This window comes from Diospyros lotus, chromosome 14 (genome assembly GCF_014633365.1).
Source record: "Diospyros lotus cultivar Yz01 chromosome 14, ASM1463336v1, whole genome shotgun sequence".
Lineage (NCBI taxonomy): Eukaryota > Viridiplantae > Streptophyta > Magnoliopsida > Ericales > Ebenaceae > Diospyros > Diospyros lotus.
The window spans coordinates 22,768,611-22,788,651 of record NC_068351.1 but is presented as its reverse complement, the minus strand read 5'-3'; the positions used below and the strand labels follow the sequence as shown (position 1 = coordinate 22,788,651).

The following is a 20,041-nucleotide window of genomic DNA, read 5'->3' as shown; positions in this document are numbered from 1 at the left end:
ACTTAACCAAGCTAGAATGTCCGTGTCCAAGCATACTCAATAAATGAATATCCCAACATGCAACCTGTACCCATGTGCATATCAAATCATGAACAGTAATATAATGAATCTAAACGTGCAGTAAATTACAAACTGGTAGAGCTAGTTAGCAGTGTCCGGTACCGATCAACGGCCAGTGACTAGGAGTGTCCACCCGACGATCCACTTTAGGGCCGTACAATAGTCTACCCCAACGTCACCAACAACTGACCCCTGCCCCACTGCTCGATAGCTCAACCGAATCATAAATAAATCTGAGAAAAACCTTAAATAAACTCGCACGTTTAGGAACCTAGTCCCCAGGCTGGTTCAGCATAATTCTCAAAAGGAGTGGGGGTGGTACAAACCCACATAGGCTCACAATGAATAAAATTCTAGAAGTATCGGATTTAATTTAAATTAAAAAAATGAATAATAATTCAACAAATAAGGTTAGGTGCCGAATTAAAGTAAGGGATGTGATAAAATACGAGAAATCACGGGGTCTTTCACGGGAATTAAAAATCATAAATAGAGAGTTAGGAGCTTGCCTTTACATGGTCGTTTCTTACTTTTCTTGCACTCCCTCTGTGAAGTAAAACGTTTAATAGCGATTAATAAAATCATGGCTCGCATTAATTAAATCTAATCGTGTAATATAAATAATTTAACCGTCTAAAATCCTACGTGGGCGCACCTCAAATAAAATCCCAATAAATCTCATATTTATTTTAAATTAAATCGCGCCAATAACATTCTCCATTTATATATCTAATTAATACGCGATACCGAAACGAATTAAGGGAAGGCGATGGGTTCATAAAATGGAAAGAAATTGTAAGGGTAGATGAGAGATTGTCTGTATCTAGCCGTTTACAGCATTTTTACGCTTAAATGCCACCAAAATAATAAACGTTGTAAAATAGAATAACTCCCAAAATTAACAAAATAGGACCTAAAATAAAATTCCAACCGTACAGAATGATTATTACATATTTATTTACTTACCTGATTAATTAAACTGCGATTAAACATAATTTAATCTTCAATTTTTCTCCAAAAATTGGCCTTGCGCGCTGTTTCTTCTCCCATTATTCCTCTCTGTTTTTGCCCGATTTTGTCCCAATTTCTTGCTGCAATTGCAGCTTAAAAATCAAGAGAAAGGAGACCACCAACGGCTGTTGCGTGGCAGCCTAGTTGGTGCCACCGCCTTGCCCAAAATGACGTCTTTTTGGGCAAGGTATGGCTGGAAAAATCCAGCCAATTTTTCTCCAACGCACGCAAGGTCCAAGGCTCGAACCTGCGATCGCCAAGTTCCCCCTCGCGGACGCGTGCCACTTGAACCGCTGCCACCTTCACACAGATGTATGCATATCATTATATTTAAGGTGAATTTCGGCCACTTCCATTAACATTTCAGCACCCCTAATCTCCTTTAATTACACATACGCCCGAACTTCTATCTTATTTCACTTACACCCTAACATTTCCAAAATTTCACCAATTTAATTTATTTTCCTATTTCATAAATACCCCCAATTAAATTAATTAAACCTAAATTTCATATTTTCTCAAAATTACATAATTAAACATTTTTCCTAATTCTCCAAATACCCAAATAAATTAATATTTCCTTTTAACCCACAAATATTCAATAATCACCACAAATACAATAATTAATAATTATTAAACATTTCCAAATAATTTAATTAATTACTTTTAATTTCTTATTTTCCTCAAAACCACATAAATAAATACTTCCTCTTAAATTTTCAAATATTCAATAATGTCCTCGAACACAGGTTTGAATAATTATTATTTATTTTCAAATTTTAAGATATTACAAGCGTCATTTCAACGTTTCCATTTTCAAAATGTCAAGAAACGTTGAGCCACTTTTATAATTTCAAAAACTTTTTATGATCATTTCGTAATATTAAGAAAATATCAATCTACGAATAGAAATGAAATCTTTTTCATTTCTAACATAAAAATTTTAATTTTTTTCGTCTCTAACATAAAATTTTTAATTTTTTTAGAATTTTTTTGAATGTATTATAGAATTTATATTTATTTTTAAATTTAATAACTATTTTGTATATTTTTTATATTAAAATTTATATTTACAAAACAAATTTCTATATTTTTTTATTTACATGTTTCTTCACGTTTCTGTTTCTTACAAAAAATGTCCCTATAATCTATAAAATTTCTGGCAACACAATGGGGCATTAAAGTCAATCTACAGAAAATACAAGAAATACTAGATATAAAACATCCAGCCTTTATCAAAGAAGTTCAAGGGTTAGCTAGGAGAGTGGCTGCTCTAAGTAGAAAAAAAAAAAAAACCTTTGATGAGTTGAAAACATGACTAGGTGGTTAAGGCACCTTTAGTTGGGTACATGGGACATTAAAAATGGTTACATAAATTAATTGAAAAAAATCTAATTTTTAATAATTAATAACTATAAGCGTAACACCTAACCCCTTTTCGTATCCATCTTCATCTTTATTCTTGCATTTCATTCTTTTAATCATTATCTTTGTCGAATAATGTATTTAATTCTTTAAATACATCTTCTTTGTGTGTTTACTAATAATTAAATCAAATCTATTTTGTTCGTTTTTTATATAATAGTTGTCTAGATACAATAGAGCATTTATCTTGAACTTTTGATTTTTGAGAAACTTGTAAAAGATAAAATAGATAAGGTATTTTTCGTGCGGACTTTTCAATGTTTAAATTAATTTTTGTAGAAAAGTATATAAGAATAAGAGTAATATAATTTGGATAGAGTTCTGGTCATAGCTAAATCGAAAGAATCACTTCTTTATTTATAGATATTAGAGTTGATAAATGAAAAAATATTTATGTATTTCGAGATCATTTGTTCTAAATTTTAAAATAAAAATATTGGAGGTCAATTAATATATTCTTTGATCCAATGAATGCTTCCAAGGTACTTGAAGGTGGCTCTCACGAAGGTTTCCTAGGGGTACTTATCAAGTCTATAGCAGAATATGGGTACTAAATTTTGATCTTTTATTAAATATAAGTATTTGATTGCAAATTTTATTTAACTTTGTTCATTAACTCAAATTAGGCCTGGCATTCCTTTTTATTTTATTTTCATCCTTATTTTCATTTTAATTTCATCTTTGTCTCTACAGAACAATGTATTTATTTTCTTAATATTCAATATATAAAGTTGAAGGATGAGTTCTTATGAAGAATATTTTTAGTTGAAGCGCTAAATAAGTCTTTCTATTTTGTCTTTTTGGGTAAAATTGTGCACCGATCTTTAAAAAGATAAATAAATTAATGAATTTAAGAGTTATGGTCAAATTAATTACTATATTTTAAAAAAATAAAAAATATAATTGTGTAGAGTTTTTTTAATTTGAATTTGAATGTGTGGGTTTTTTTAATTGGGGATAAAGTTAACACTATTAATAAAATAAAAAATATTTATCATAATAATTAATGTGGGTTGATATTTGAAAGTACAATATCAATAATTAAATTTATCTCAAATCTAAAAATACAATAACTTATTTGATTATTTTTAAAATATAATGACTTACGTAACACTTTACCATTTTTTATTTGTTAAAACGTCAAAGGCTGTTTGTGCATAAAAGTAAAATGCAGGGAGTGATTTATGCAATTTACCCATCGGAGGAAGAAAAGAACCAAGGGCAAATTGGGTAATTAACCAAAACTGGCGGCAATAAAAAACGCGCCTATTGTTTTCGTTAGAAAACAAAAAAGCCCGCCAAACGCGCCTGCATTTTGCCATTAGTATTGCGGGAAAAAATATGGATTTTGCCAATGCAAGGTACAGTCATTTCAGAAGCTAAAGAGCAGCACAATTGTCTGTGACAAAAGCAAGATCTTGGCTGGCAATAGAAATCACCCGCCGGGGGGGAGATGAAAATTGAAAAGAGCTTTGGCGCCAAAAAAGCCACCTTCAGAAAAGAAATAAACCTCCCGCTCGGCTCGCTGTTTTATCACACTTCTTCATCTCTCTCTACAAGCCATTCCATCAACCTCCCAGAGAGAAGAGATTGAGAGAGCGAGAGTGAGTGAGTTGAGAATGGAGAAATCCGTGAGCCCAGATGCGATCTCCATATTGCTTGCCAACCCATCTCCGGATTCGTCGTCCGAAGTCTCGGAGATCATCGTCCAAGTTCTCGATCTCAAGACTGCGGGAACCAAATACATGTTCGTTTCTCCCTTCCTCTCTCTTCACTGTTTCTCACGGATTTATTTGTTCTTTTTTCTTTTTTCTTTTTTTTTTTTTTGGCGAGGATCTCACGGATTTGTTTTAGTTGTTTGGCATATTTCAGATTTATTTTGGCGTGTTTAATCGGCGAGAAAAATAAATGAAAAGTGAGATTTCTCGTTTTTTTTTTTATCTTCTTTGATGATTTGGATTATTTGCGAGTTCGATCCCTCTTCTCTCACCCAGATTTGTTGAAGCCGTGTGTTCGATTTGTCCGATGAGAGAGGGGTCTTAGTTCTTTTTTAGTTTCTTTGGATTTTTGTTTGTGGTCGGTCAAAAATGTAGAGAAGATACTATTTTGGGATCGAATCAGAAACAGGCTTGCAGTTGATGCAAAACAGTACAATTGAAAGTTCTGGTCAGAACAATTTCTTAGTGAGTTCCCCTATGTGGAACCGTACAATTATTGTTTTGGGCTTTCTGAAAAATTGTCTATTGAGTGCCCGATCTGGGTTAAGTTGGGCCATTTCACAGAGTTTCCTTGCATTTTCTCAGCGACCAAATACCATACTGAGAAATTTGAATGTGCATTATGTTACACTGCCCCGTGTGTTAATTACTTCTAATTTCTCAAATGACTGGGCTTATATTTTATTTGCTCAATTTGAATATGAAATGAGTATGTTATATTTGCTGAACAAATAGGCTCCTTGCAGGTTCACAGCTAGTGACGGAAAGATGAAGCTGAAAGCACTTCTACAATCTAGCTTGTCATCTGAAGTCATGTCGGGGAACATTCAGAACTTGGGCCTCATCCACATTCTTGATTATGCAGTCAATGACATTCCAACAAAGAACGAGAAGTGAGAATCAATCTCCACTGACTTCTATATGTTTAGAAACCCTTTTAAGCTTTCCAATTTTTGGGCTTCGAAGTAAATAATGTACTTTCAACTTGTTGTAGGTTTTTGATTGTAATCAAATGTGAAGTGGTATCCCCCGCTCTTCAAGCAGAGATCAAGACTGAGGTGAGAAGTGAAGATTGTGGCATTGTTCTGAAACCGAAACAAGAAATGGATGTCAAAAGAGAGGTGAAAATTGAAGAAACTGGCGTCCTTTTGAAGCCAAAGCAGGAATTGGTTGCCAAATCAGTGGCTCAGATAGTACACGAACAGAACGGGAAGTATGTAATCTCTCTTTAGCACGTATGCTTGAAATGCTTACCTTTCTCGAGCAAATATACTTGAATTGCTACTTCTTTGATAAAACTATCTGATACAGCTGCCACCTGTGGTTTTTATATTTGATTGTAAATTGAGTAATTGGCATTCTGTTTCATGTAATTTAGCTTGCACCAAAGCACCTTTTTTTGTTATGTTGATTTTTTGATATGGGGATTATAGATGTTAGGCTTGACACTGAACTGTTGTATCTTCCTGGATTTCAGTGCGGCACCAGCTGCAAGAATGGCAATGACAAGAAGAGTCCATCCACTTGTGTCTCTGAATCCTTACCAAGGTAACTGGACCATAAAGGTACGGGTTACAAACAAAGGAAATATGCGGACATATAAGAATGCTAGAGGAGAAGGCTGTGTTTTCAATGTAGAGTTGACAGATGAAGATGTAAGTATACATTTTGTTTTATTAAACAGATGCTCAATACATGCAGTAAATTCATTTGTATCATGGTGCTAGTGAACCATCCTGAGTGGGAAATAGAAGGTTGAGGAATGAAATTGGCTCCTTTTGTTCAGGGAACACAAATTCAGGCAACAATGTTCAATGACGCTGCAAAAAAGTTCTATGAGAGGTTCCAATTGGGGAAAGTTTACTACATATCTAAGGGAACTCTGAAAGTTGCTAATAAGCAGTTCAAGACAGTTCAGAATGACTATGAGATGACATTAAATGAAAATTCTGACGTGGAAGAAGCCAGTAATGAAGAAACTTTTATTCCTGAAACAAAATTTAATTTTGTTCCAATTGATCAATTGGGTCCATATGTCAATTCGAAGGAGCTTGTAGGTAGGATTTGTTCCTTCAACTCTTTGGTTTATTGTCTGAGTTTTCTTTATGTAATTAATACTGAATTGGTATCATTTGCAGATGTTATTGGTGTGGTACAAAATGTATCTCCTACACTGAGCATTAGAAGGAAAAGTAACAACGAGACTATTCCAAAACGTGACATAACCATTGCAGATGAGACGTAAGCTTAGGTGGAAATTATGAATTTTCCTTTCTGCTTTCATGGACGTGGACTGAAAAAGAAAAATTGGAACTGACATTGTAGGAAGAAGACTGTTGTGGTGTCTCTGTGGAATGATCTTGCAACAAATGTAGGACAAGAACTACTGGATATGTATGATAGATCTCCTGTAGTTGCAATTAAGTCCCTAAAAGTCGGAGACTTCCAAGGTACTTCAAAATGTCTCTGCCCTCTAGACTCTAGGATTATCTCAGGCCTAGAAGGTAAACATTTGTTTTGATAATTATTAGGTCAATAATATTTCATCTTTTCTGTTGGTTCAGGTGTATCCTTGTCAGCATTGAGCAAGAGCCTTGTAGCAATAAATCCAGACAGACCTGAAGCCAGAAAGTTGAGATCCTGGTGAGTAATTGCCCCCTACTTAACAAGTTTGATCCTTTGATTTAGGGAAATCGTGTTGTCATGTTGTCATACTGTATGCAGGTATGATTCTGAAGGTAGAGAGACTTCAATGGCTTCTGTTGGCTCTGGGCTAAGCCCCACAACCAACAGCGGAATGAGATCCATGCACTCAGACCGTGTCGCCCTTTCTCATATAACCAGTAACCCATCCTTGGGTGCGGAGAAGGTACTATTTTATTATAGCATCAAATCTCCAGCTATTCTTTCATTTTTATGTGATAGTTCATGGATGCATGCAAGAAATATTGAAAAATCTGCAGAGATTAAAGTTAAATGAAAAAGATGAAGACTTGTGTCAGCGCAAGTTCTTACTACATTATGACCGACTTAGCCCAAAAACAAACAAAAGCTGGGAGTAAATTAATTAGGAACTGGGCATTAACTCCCATGTCTCTTTAGAGTCTCATTTGACGTAACCACAAAGACTTGTATGCTTTTTGTTACTACTACTATTACAACCCGAAACTGAATTCTTTATTGACACTGAGCTTGTGCTATGTGATTGTTGGACAGCCTGTATTTTACAGCATAAAAGCCTACATTAGCTTCATCAAGCCCGATCAAACCATGTGGTATCGAGCTTGTAAGGCATGTAACAAGAAAGTGACCGAAGCTATTGGATCTGGGTACTGGTGTGAAGGTTGCCAGAAGAATGATGATGAGTGTAGTTTAAGGTTTGTGTCTTCAAAAACAAGAGACTATATATATAGTTTAGTTGCAGTTTAGTTGCAGTACTACGTGTTTGCATAGATGGCTTAGATCCTCCATTGATATTTGTCAAAATTTCAGATACATAATGGTAGTAAAAGTCTCCGATGCAAGCGGTGAAGCTTGGATCTCAGTTTTCAATGACCAAGCAGAGAAAATCATAGGGTGCAGTGCCGACGAGCTTGACAAACTGAAATCTCAGGTATGCACCGTCCATCACTTGGGACTTAAATTCGAGATCTCGGGTTCACATGTTAAATATTGAAGGGATGGTGGGTTTGGCATTGTTTGTTGGTTGCAGGGGGGAGAAGGGAATCCTTTCCAAGAGAAGCTGAAAGAAGCAACATGGGTACCTCATCTATTCAGAGTGAGTGTGACACCGCACGAGTACATGAACGAGAAAAGGCAGAGGGTAACAGCAAGAGCAGTTGCCCCGCTTGATTTTGCAGCTGAATCCAGGTTCTTGTTAGAGGAGATCTCAAAGGCGAAGGACAAGAACAAACTCTCTCTCGCTCAATAGCTTCTTCTGCTGCTTTGCCTGCCTTTTATTTGGTTGCTTGCTTTGTTGAACCATGGAATGAAGAATTCTATCTTTTATTAGAATACTTGGTTTTGTTAGGAAGTGGCATTTTGGTTCTTCAGGGTAGGTTCCTCACATCAGTGATTGTAATTATAGACAGACTAGACAATCATCAGTACAGGTGGGTATTTTGCTTCCAGATCAAAACTAGTCCTCATTTAGTCTAAATATTTCTTAATTTCTTTGTCATCCAAGGTCGTAGCAAACACTTGCTTCTATAAAGTATAAACACGGACTAATTATGTTAATGGGTGGATTCTTCTTAGGCTGTTCTACCATGGGAAAATATTCAATGCAATAGGAGATGTATTATTTAAGCTTTAAGCACATAATAAATTATTTTTAGATCATGATATAATATTCATATGATAACTTGGTATCAATGTTGACGAACTTGTGTAGTGTTGCACTCTTAGAGATGATTTGATTCTGAAACAAGACAAGATTCAATGCTTTGATCACTAACATCTCATTTCAGATTTCTTCGCACCTGATGGAATTTAAAGAGTTTACGTGTTTGGTGTCGAACTGAAATATATAAGCTTTCATCCATCCATATCAAATTAAAGTTCTGGATTTTAATTTCAAAAGAACCAAACACAACATTAATTATAAGACTAATCAAAGTTGCATTATCTGCTGCTATAAGATTGAATACCAACGACAGCAGTGGTGGCTAGCGCGGAGTCTTTACCGATACGAGTAATTGCAATTTACAATTAAGACAAATTTCAAGAATGAATATTGCAACGTACTCAACTAGAAAATATAATACTCTCTGAACATAGATGGCTGTAACTGCCAAAACAAAAGCCATTGATATTTGAAATGGACACGTGAGATATCTGTAATGAAATGTTACTCCGCAAGAGTAGTAGTGTACTAATACTCATATCTGTTGAAGTAACATTAGAAAACTAAGAATGCCTAGAGAGAGAGAGAGAACAGCCATCTTAAATATGTTTTTATTTCTTTCTATTATACTTGGCAAGCATTGCTGCAATCTTATGCAATATTGAATCTGCATCAGCATTATCATCATCATCACCTTGGCGGCTTGGGTGGGTCCATTCTAGAAACTTATTGAGGCTGCCTGTGAAGTCTGTAAAGAGTCCATCCACTTGTATCTGGTTTATCCAGTAATCAAATTCCATGTAAGGGTCTTGCTTGAAGTTCAAGTGTAAGAATTTGTCCTCATTCCGATAGGTATATGGGTGCACCTGTATCAATTCAAACTCACAAAGAACCAAGTCATGACTTCGCATTTGTATTTCCTAAGTCAAATAAAGATCACCGTTACCTACCTAGAGAAACAAATACCTACAAGGACAAGAAAAAGAAAATATTAATGGAACTTGGCATCCAAAAAAGGGCAATCCCACTGTCAACAGGGAAAGGTTGCTTTCGTCGTTACACAACTCGACATGGGACCTTCTGGTCACAAAGAAACAACCTTCCCATTACTACCACAACATGCACTTCAAACAAAATTATCAGCTGTACTAGCCGAAATACAATCCAAGCAATCAATCATGCAACTTCAATATTTTCTTATAAAATTGTGCCAATCTGAAACTTATCCAAACACTTAAAAAGTCATTTTGACACGCTCCTTGATCCTGTGAATCAAATGGCTCCATCCATTACAAACTTTACCTCAAGAACTTACGTTTCAGACTCAAAAATATAGTAATAATCATAATAGCAATTACAAACCAATTTTCCAGCAAGGCGGGTACGAACTTTACAAGGAGTTTTTCTACCAGAATGGTCAAAGCAAATTAATAATTTGAGTGTCACATGTTCAGAGAAAATCAACCATATCACTGTTTGTGTTTGATATATTCCATGTCTTTGTTAAAAAACTAATAACTAGGATGCTGAAGTGGCTTCAAAGAGGAAAGTTATGCTGTGCACTCCACTGTATAAAACCTTACGCCCTTCAAAAAATCAATTCCCAGGCTTCTGAGATTCACAGGTTGCATTTCAATTATTTTGAAGACTTCTCTTGAGCAGAATTATCCAGTGTATCACTAATATGGAGTTCAAGCATGTGATGGCAAAGACAGTAGCATGTATCATGGAGCAAAAATATGAAGATAGCTATGGGAATATAATGTGAGAATTGCAATTAAAATAGTTTGGACATATGAGAAGAAGTCTAATAAATGCACCTATGAGGTGAGTAGAGTGCCTGTAGCAAAAGAGGGAGAGGAAGACAAAAGAAAATCTAGTGGGAAACTCTTAACAAGGCATAGGATATAATGAAAGAGAATATGGTCATGAATGGAGATGGTTAGACCTTAGAATTCATATAGTCAACAAACCTAATAGGATTAAGGGTTATAGTTGTTATTGTTGTATTAGTGTTTCTAATTCACTCAACTAACCCTTTGGCTAACTGTATCAGGTCAACAACTGGATCCCATCTTGTCACCCCACTATATGCCTAATAATTCAAGTCAAACTACATGCTTCCAAGTAAGCCTTCGGCTAACTGTATCAGGTCAACAACATGAATCCCATCTCATCACCCCACTAAATGCTTAATAATTCCAGTCAAACTACATGCTTCCAAGTTCTCTCTCTCTCTATCTCTCTCTCTCTTTCTCTATCTATCTATCTAAGTGTGTGTTTTCCAATATTTAAAAGGTTGACATGAGCAACGCATTTTCCATCAAAGACTAGGTCAGTAGACCTTGAAGCATATCAGCAAAGTCCAAATGTGACTTCTTGGATGAAACACAAAAATGGCAATTAGTGAAGAAGCTCCTGCCAGGTTGGGAGAAGGTTCCTGGATGCGACGAGTTTGTTTTCATGGTTTGAAACATTGACCCTTTAGTGATGATGGAACCTTTACCACTTCAAGGCTGAATACACTATCCATACATGGCCACAAACAATGAATCAAAAGACACAGCCGCACAAGATAATCTACATCATAATCTTGATAAATATCTTCCACAGATGAACTTCAGAGTTCAAAAGAAAGCATATGCACCTGTAAGTTATGGGCATGTGCTCTGGCAACAAGATCCGTAGGGGTTTGCAAATAATTATTCAGTACAGGAACCACTGTATCCTTCCAAGGTCCAATCCCCACTACGTAATCCTTGATGAAGTCAAGGTATGGATCTGAAGTGATTTCCCAATATGACTGCACATACAAATAATAATATTACTTCTATTGTTCTACTGAATTGGTTATCATAAGAAATAAATGATTCATTAACCAGACAGGACACAAAAAGTGCCAGAACTTGGCGTATTTATTGCCACTGTTCAAGATGACCAGCCAGGTGATTCACTTGTAAAAGTTTGGAAAACTTGTATCATCTTTACCTTTAAGTTTAGCAAAGGAAACTTTTAACTTAATCAACATTTTATGAAAAGTTAAAAATAACTACAAGATAATACAGAGTTCAGAGATCCTCTATTTCTGTTCAAAACAATTCTTGTGAGTGAAAGAGAAGAAAAGGCAAGTTGAAAACACAAATTCCAGTAAAATCATCAGCAGGATGTAACTTTTATATGGAACAAACTTTACTACTATATTATATTCCAAACTTACATTCCATAGCTATTATAGCAGTTACAAGGAAGATAACTGAACAAAAAGAAACCTGATTTGTGTCCTGGGTTGGCATTGTCACATCATCAATCAGGAAGATTTTGGGCAGATCAGTCAGGTTTGAGACATAAATAAGCGATGTTGGAGCAAATGACTGTATAAATGCAGGCTGTCTCAACCAATCTTTTGACATATATGAACCCTTGTATCCATACTTCTTAAGTGTTTCCACAAATATGTCCTCAAATTTCTTACCGCCTGGCCATTTCACCTGTTGCAGAGCAGCGATTTTAAGATAGGAAATGTAAACACTATGAAATTATTTAATGCTGTGAATTTTCACACCAAACCAGTCACAAATTTCCAAAGAATTATATTTGAAGCATGATATCAGACAAAGGTTTACTCACCTGTTGGTTGATAAATACTGGATTTTTAATCTCTGGATAAATGCCAACAACTCTTGATGCATCCAAAGCAATTGCAATGTACTCCTCAAATGTAATGATCTGGTATTTTCCTGCGTGGTACATTAAAGAGACATCTTAGAAACTTTGTCTCACTTCAATGAACTGACTCCTTTTAAAATCACTTGAATAGAAACTGTATCTGATACTGCAAAATATTATTTATTTTGACTATTTATGGCAGGTTTACACAAATTTAGTTGTATAATCATCAAGATCACATATTTGACGGTTTATTTTTTTCCTCTTACCTAAAACAAAAGATCAATTTTTTTTCTTACTCAAGGGTGTGGCTTTTGTTTGATTTAGGGATGGATAAAGGGGAGTTCTTTACCAAAATGCAGTTGGTATTGAAACCTTTCAAACAGCATGAAACATAATCCAGCAATAACTTTTGTGCTAGCATGTGTTAAGTCTTGATTCATTCTTCCGTTAAGTACTTGGTGTAAACCACAAGTTCAGTCTGATGTGCTAAATATACTTGCAGCCATGAACATTGACAATAATTAGAGGTTCAAACCCATGTTGGGATATAAGAGAAGTGTAGATGAGATGAGATGAGATGATAAAAGACAATAGACCAATTGCGTGATGGACCAATCGATTAGGTCATGTGTTAGGGAGTTCATCATTTGCACATTAATATTACAATTTAATCATCCCACTTTCCATGTTTACAAAATTTTTGGTGACTTAAGATTGAACCGTAGCCTTTTAACCTCTAAAATCACAGGATTCTTCCATCCAACAAAATTGCTTCTGTGAGCTGCTCTTCACAAAAACTAGTCAATTCACAAGGCCTTAAAGCTCACCTTGTACACTTCTTGTATCCTATCTTAATTACAACTAAGGTCTTGTTAAAGATTTTTTTCACTAAATCCTCTGTCCCTCAAGCTCTTTCACACACACTAGTGAACTAAGGTAGTTGATAGCTTAGCACTTCAAGCACCAGCAGCCCATTTCAGAAGAAAAGACTTCACAATGATTTCACTTGGAGTTGGCTGACCATATGACTAGTAACTCTAGTATCACTCTTCTCCATTTTTGTCAAGTTCCAGCTCCTCTCTACCATAATTCAGCTAATTGCAGTATACAAATTTAAAAATTTCTACTTTTGATCACCTTATTCACTCCAAATTTTCATTCCAAACTAATGGTAGTCACATTCACAGATTATACAATCATAAAAACCAGACTTTTGTCTACTCTGTACAATTGTAAAGAGGAGTTTTATTTCATCTGTAACCAGAGAATTGTTCAAGAAAAACGAGATAAAAAAATAGAGAAAGAATATTTTCCTTCATTTTTCATATCTCGTGCAGTTCTAGTTTTTATACAGGTTATAGTTATAACAACTTGCACAGTTGTTGTAACTTACAAAATTAAGCTAACAAACTAACAGAAGTTAAACAGCAATAGCTACTCAACTACAGATAACTATAGCTACCCGACTAACCATTTGACTAACACACTTTCACAACAATTGCTGATAATACATTCTAAGAAACAGTCTCCAACCAGAACTCTATATCTCTTCCTCTATGATCAGCATATGACTTTTCTCTACTCTGTATATCATTCAACTTTTCTCAAATTACCTTTATCTTGTAGGTAGTTTGCTGCATCATTTTTGGCCAGGCCTTCCCTTCCCTTGCTTCCATCTAACAAATGGACGAATGACACTCCTCCCATACAGCGCTTCAAAAGAAACCATTCAAATGTTTGTTTGGTAGTTGTTATACACAAACCCTATTAGCAAATGATTATCCCAATTGCACAACAAATTATGTAGGTCTAAATGGTTCTTTCTCATTCCCCATCACTCAATGGATGGTAGGTAGTACTAAAACTTAACCTCATACCTAAGGCATTTTTCATGATGTCCTAGGACAAGATATGAATTTGGGGTCTCAGTCAAAGACCATGCTAATGGGCACCCTATGTTGTTGAACCACTTCCTCGACACAAAATGTAACTAGTCTTCCTAAGATGAAAGAGGTATTGATAGGCAAAAAATGGGCATATTGGGTTAATTGGTCCAGCATGACCCATATGGCGTTATGACCTACTAGGGTTCTGGGAAGTCTCAATACAAAGTCCAAAGAGATTTGCTCTGACTTCCATTTGGGATATAGTTTGAGCAATCTTACGCGTCTCTGATTGAGTTGTTCGAATATCAAACACCTCAAGGCATATGCTACAATATTTCTCTTCATGTTGGGCCACCAATACATATCTTTCATATTGGTGTTACCTTGACAAATGGAGTAATGAGACTTGTGAGTCTTGTCCACATTCTTTCTTGATTTCCTTCAAGTTAGGTATGCACCATTTTCCATCGTTAGAAAAGGCACACCTCAAGACTTAGCTGAGGGCACCTCGCTCTACAAGGCATGCACCTAGGGGCTAAGGTGCACCTTACCTAGAGGTGCAGGTTGCACACCTTTTGCTCCTATGTAATTCTTTAAAGTTTTTTGATGGACTTTGAAAATCTAAACAGTAATAACTAGAAAAATTAAAAGACATTTGGGAAAACAACAAACCACCCTGTTATTTAGTTAAATACTACTGGTCATTTGCTATTTATGATTTTATTAGTTTATATTTACCTCTTTATAGGTATATATTGAAAATAATGGTGTATATGTATTTTTATACAGATTTTTTAAATATGCACCTCGCATCCAAAAGGCTTGTGCCTCATGCCTAGGCTCCAAGCATTCTTGCACCTCATTGTGCCTTGAGCATTTGACAAATATGCCATCTTCCCATAAATTTGAGTGCATATATGACCTTAAAATCTGTGTTCAACCCCTATCCATCTCTTACGTTGTATATATACAGACTTGTATCTTAACTCTCTTTTACTTCGTCAACTAGATTTAATAGGGTTCCATGGGCATTGCAATCTGAACTTAAGGAATGATTGTTAAAATACTCCAAAAGCAAACTCACTAGTAATTAGATGCATCATTGTTGCCATTGATTTCCTGCTACGTGCATCAACAACTATGTTAACCTTTTTTGGATGGTAAAATAATAGGGTTGTTCAATGAAACTGAGAAACCCAAAAACCTGAACTGGGGTGTTCGGTTCAATTTAGTCTGGTTTTTGACAAGGACTGATTGGGCTTCTGTTCATTGTTTGACAAAAACTGAGACTTTCAGTTCTGACTCAGTTTAGGGTGCCAAAAAACAAACCAAAGAGTCCAAACCAAATCCAAAGAGTATACATACCCCTTTACAAAATTAGTAATGGTATTCTGTCCATCCCACAATTGTATGATTAATCATACATTATGCAATACAATCATAATGCACCACCCCTTGAGCCTTGACTGAAAAATGGAAACCCTTACCTCACTCTCACAATTCAGCAGCCACCATCTCTCTCACCCAAATCTGATCTCACTCACTCCATCAGGAGCTGGCATCTCACCTCCAATCGTCCCACTCTTAATCTGATAAATGGTCATTGGTCATTGCTCCATCAAAAGGAGAAAGGTGAAGGCCCACAGGTCAAAGGACCTAACTGGTCACTACTTGTCTACTCCATTGCAGGAGCTTAATGCCTGTCACTTGTCCAAGGACCTGACTGCTTCAATGGGACCTCACTGATTCATCATTGCTGTTTCTCACTCCCTCTGATCTCACTTTACAGTCACTAGCCTCAGACTCTCTCACTCATCATTCTCACTCTCTTTGTCCAAATTTTGGTTAAAAAGAGGAAAAAATTATCGGTTCTTCATCAACCCGAGCTGAAAAAAACAAACCAGGCAGTTCAGTTTGATTTTGGTTTTTCCCTCCCCTTAGTTTGCCCATTTTGAAAAATTGAACAGCTTGGTTTGGTTTTTTTCTAAAACTGAACCATGAATACCAAATCGGTCACCATAAAGGCTACACCTCTATATGTTTAGAGCAAATACTACGGTCACTACCTCTAAATCATGTGTAGGGTAGTTTTACTTATACTTCTTTAAATGCCTAGACCCAAAAGGAGACACATCACCATGCTGAATCAAAACACACCCCAACCCAAAACCATATGTGCCACTATATAAGGTGCACCCTGTATTGCTGCTTGATATTGTCAATATCGTTGCAATAGCCAGCTACCTTCTCAACTCTTAGATGAAGAGGAGACTGGTATATTTCAATATAAGGTGTACCCTTTGGTCCAGCTCGATATACTAGATGTATAACTACATAAGGTGACCTTTAGATGGCTCTTCATGTGACAGGATATTTCCAGTGGGTTATAGGATGTCCAAGCGTGTGAACCATGCAATGGCTTGTATCACATTAAAATTGTGTTTTAGCTTCTACCATTTTGAGTGTGACAGCTATTATAGAAAAACACTTCTCTGATTTCAAAGCCCCCCACAATGATGTCAAGTAACTTAGAAAGTTAAAATATATATATCTCTCATCAAGCAATACATCTTTTAATAGGATTACAAATTTAACAACTTCAACAGACCAATATTTGAAAGAATTTGCATTCATGTTAAGTTCAGAAGGAAACTAACCATTATACTGTTGATCCCGGAAGGGGTACCTCTGCTTCACCCGCAATGACTTTAGTTCTTTTAGTGTGAAATCAACTGAACAAGATTATTAAAATATTTATTACAACATTCATCCACAAGGAACTTGGTTCTCATTGTGTGAAATCAACTTTTTGCAATGTATTACAACAAGATCAGGTAATTACCAGTGAAATAACCAGTTGTGTTGAAACCTTGGACATCATAGGTCCTCTTACGATTTGCGAACTCCTTGTGGGTTGCTATATCAGTTGTATCATCAAGGGTTACATCATGGAAACATATAAGCACGCCATCTTTTGAGGCTAGGATATCTGTTTCTATAAAGTCTGTACCCTCTTCAATGGCTCTCTGCAAGAAAGTCATTCGTCCAGGATCCATTAACAATTGCAGGAATAGACTATCAAGTAAAACATGCAAACAAGAAATTGAATGCCTCTAGTTATCAGTCAATTGTCACAAGAAAAATTGGAGACATGTTTATATTCTGACACCATTATATTTCTAATAAGATCAGTAGGTGAGACTGGGGTTATTGATATTCATTTATACATTCAAGCATACAAGAATACTTCATCCTACTAGGGGTGCCAACCGGTTGAATTGACATTTTCACTCTTGCTTTTAACTATCACATTTGCAGTACTCTACTCCTGATATGCGGCTAGGTTAGCACTGTGTTTCAATCCTGAGAAGCTCAGAATCTTATTACCAGACAAAGGGCTGTCTATATATGTTACAACTGGTGCAGTAGTACAAATACACTGATACATGGAGTCAGGCTAGTTGCATTTAAGGAGAGTAATTTTTACCGCCCTCCATCATGAAGGGGAGAAACAAGTTTCCAAATTGAACAAACTATCAGAACAGGTAAATAATTTTTAGATGACAAGACGTTAAACCAACAGTTTACCATGTATGCAGCAGCAGTTTCTTCAGGAAGCTCACCATTTGAGCCTCGATGTGCAATGTTGTATGGGCGGAAGGTCTGCAGAGGCTGTTTGTTTGTATTGCTAATTTTACTGGGGAGTGGATAGAGAGGCCTTGCAGAACATTCAAGAAGGAGAAACACAAAAATGAAAGGGACAACACCTGGAATAAATTACCAGAAGAATGTATCAGTTGACTGTGTAAATTATCAGAAGAATATGGAAGGTCAACAAGAATGAGTTTCGCTATCTCATTCTCTAATTGAAGTTTTACATTAATTAGTACCTCTCCATTAAACCGAAGTACCACTAAAATACTACAAGCGAGAGAGAGAGAGAGATTACTAGTACTCTTAGCGATCAAATTTCATAAATTTAAAATTAATATTAAATTTCTAAAATCTATCCAATAATACACCATCACATATTTACATATTTGCAGGCCAACAATTCTGAAAATTCAATAATTGCCTATCTCCCAAGTAAAACCATAAAATTGTGGCAGTTCTGTCCCCATAAAACATTTTAGAAGTTCAAAAAGATGACTGCAACCAGAAATCTGGAATTGCAATCAACATGCACCAAACTAAAAATGCCCGCGCCAAACTACTTGGATTGGAGCCACGTTGACTCAGTATAAGGTGATGATCCATTTAAATTGCCAGTTTAAATTCCAGGCAGCATCACCTATCTACGTACCAACAAACACGCCAATATATAGAAATTCTGATTCTGACATAGAGTGCTTTTTTTTTTTTTTTTTCCAAAGAAAACCTTTCCCTCATCCAAGTAATATTTTCCCCCATAAGACATGCACAATAAAGTTACTAAAAAAGAACTGAAATGAACCAAATCCAGCAATCTCTTTGTATTCAAGAGCTACAAATTAATACTCGTCCGCTGCAACATGCCACAGCACCACCATATTACATAATTAAAACTACCTCGGCCAGCGAATGCAACTAACAGAGTTAATTTGGTTAAATGAACACAAATACAGCAAAAACAACTTAAAATAAACAGGAACATCAGCTGTCAAGATCAAAACAAGCCAAATACGGGAGAAACGAATTCAAAATGCAAAACCCAGAAACCAAACTGCAAAAACAAAGCAAAAAAGATTGTTCCACACACCAACACCCATAAATTGCATATGTACCAATATATATATATAATGTGCGATCGAAGGGTTTAGCTATCGCCTACCTAGTGAAACCATGGTGGTGAATCCCCTCCTCTCTCTCTCTCTCTCTTTCTTGGCTGCTTTCCTGGCTCGCGAGCTGTATGTACGTCAATGTTTATTATTCTTATAATGTGTGTATATATACTGGATTGGATACTCGTAGTAGGACTGCGGCCGTGGTGGCAAGATCCGTTGCCGTGGATTTTGCTCAGGGATTCCGAGAATATTCGTTGGACGGTGGATGATAAACTTGGGGGGATGTGCAAAGGGATAACGTGGGTGGTTTTGATTGGGTTGGACCGGTGGGTAGTTGTTGGGCTCCACTCCATCTTTATCTCTTCAGCCGCTGGATGCCGGAGAATTTGACTCAGAAGTCTACGCATCGCACGGAAACCGGATCCAATTAAATCGTTTTCTAAGGCGCCTTTGTTTATTTATCTCCAGTCTAGAGAAGTGGACCCCACCCGGGTTTGATTTCACTTCCCAAGATAAGACTTTTTTATTTTATTTCTGGGATAATTATATGGATATAAACGAATTTGAAACTAAGCCCATTCAAATTATAATTTCGAAACCTCCATTCTTAATTTGTTTTAGAAAATCTAAACCATAGTTTTTATTTTTTTCTGGGATAATTATATGGATCGGTTTTTAAATTTAGAGAAAATTTTAATTCAAAATACTCACCTTTGAAATTATTTTATTTGAAGTTTTGAGATAACATGATTTGAAACTATATCTTATTTAAATAATTAATATTTTATTTTTTTAATTATTTTAAGTAATATTTGTTAACTAAGATATGTGATAAAAAAAAGTAAGATGTGAAAAATATTTCAAATAAAAATATTTTTTATTATAGTTATTAGATTTATCTAATAATTCTTGAAACAGAATTCACATGACTTTTTATCTGAAATTTTTTTCAAATAAATTTATCTCTTCCTCTCCTTTAAATTAATTTATCTTAAACTTTGCAGATAAGAAAAAATAACCTACATACCCTAAATGCATTTCAAAAAATTTAACAAATAGTTTAATAAAAATTTTAAAATATTTTTTATTTTTATGTTGGCCATTTCATATCTTGATTTGAAAAACATTTCAATATTATTTTGATATAATCTTATCTTACTCATT

General features: G+C 35.5%; 2 protein-coding genes across 2 annotated transcripts; one reads left to right on the top strand and one right to left on the bottom strand.

Annotated features, from left to right (window-relative positions):
• Positions 1-3,885: 3,885 nt before the first annotated feature.
• Positions 3,886-8,509, top strand: LOC127789741 (replication protein A 70 kDa DNA-binding subunit B-like). The gene is made up of 12 exons (XM_052318694.1): positions 3,886-4,243; positions 4,961-5,107; positions 5,209-5,427; positions 5,692-5,869; positions 6,001-6,271; positions 6,353-6,455; positions 6,540-6,664; positions 6,779-6,857; positions 6,939-7,083; positions 7,431-7,591; positions 7,707-7,827; positions 7,927-8,509. Exons 1-12 carry the CDS (start codon positions 4,116-4,118, stop codon positions 8,143-8,145), a joined length of 1,896 nt encoding a protein of 631 aa, XP_052174654.1. The 5' UTR covers positions 3,886-4,115; the 3' UTR covers positions 8,146-8,509.
• A 456-nt stretch (positions 8,510-8,965) lies between these two features.
• LOC127790651 (glycerophosphodiester phosphodiesterase GDPD6-like) lies at positions 8,966-19,127 on the bottom strand. Its single transcript, XM_052320235.1, has 8 exons — positions 18,925-19,127; positions 17,703-17,881; positions 16,957-17,140; positions 16,772-16,846; positions 12,187-12,296; positions 11,829-12,047; positions 11,207-11,362; positions 8,966-9,425 (listed from the first exon to the last, which is right to left on the bottom strand). The coding sequence occupies exons 1-8, from the start codon at positions 18,935-18,937 to the stop codon at positions 9,171-9,173; spliced, it is 1,191 nt and encodes a 396-aa protein (XP_052176195.1). The 5' UTR covers positions 18,938-19,127; the 3' UTR covers positions 8,966-9,170.
• Positions 19,128-20,041: the final 914 nt, after the last annotated feature.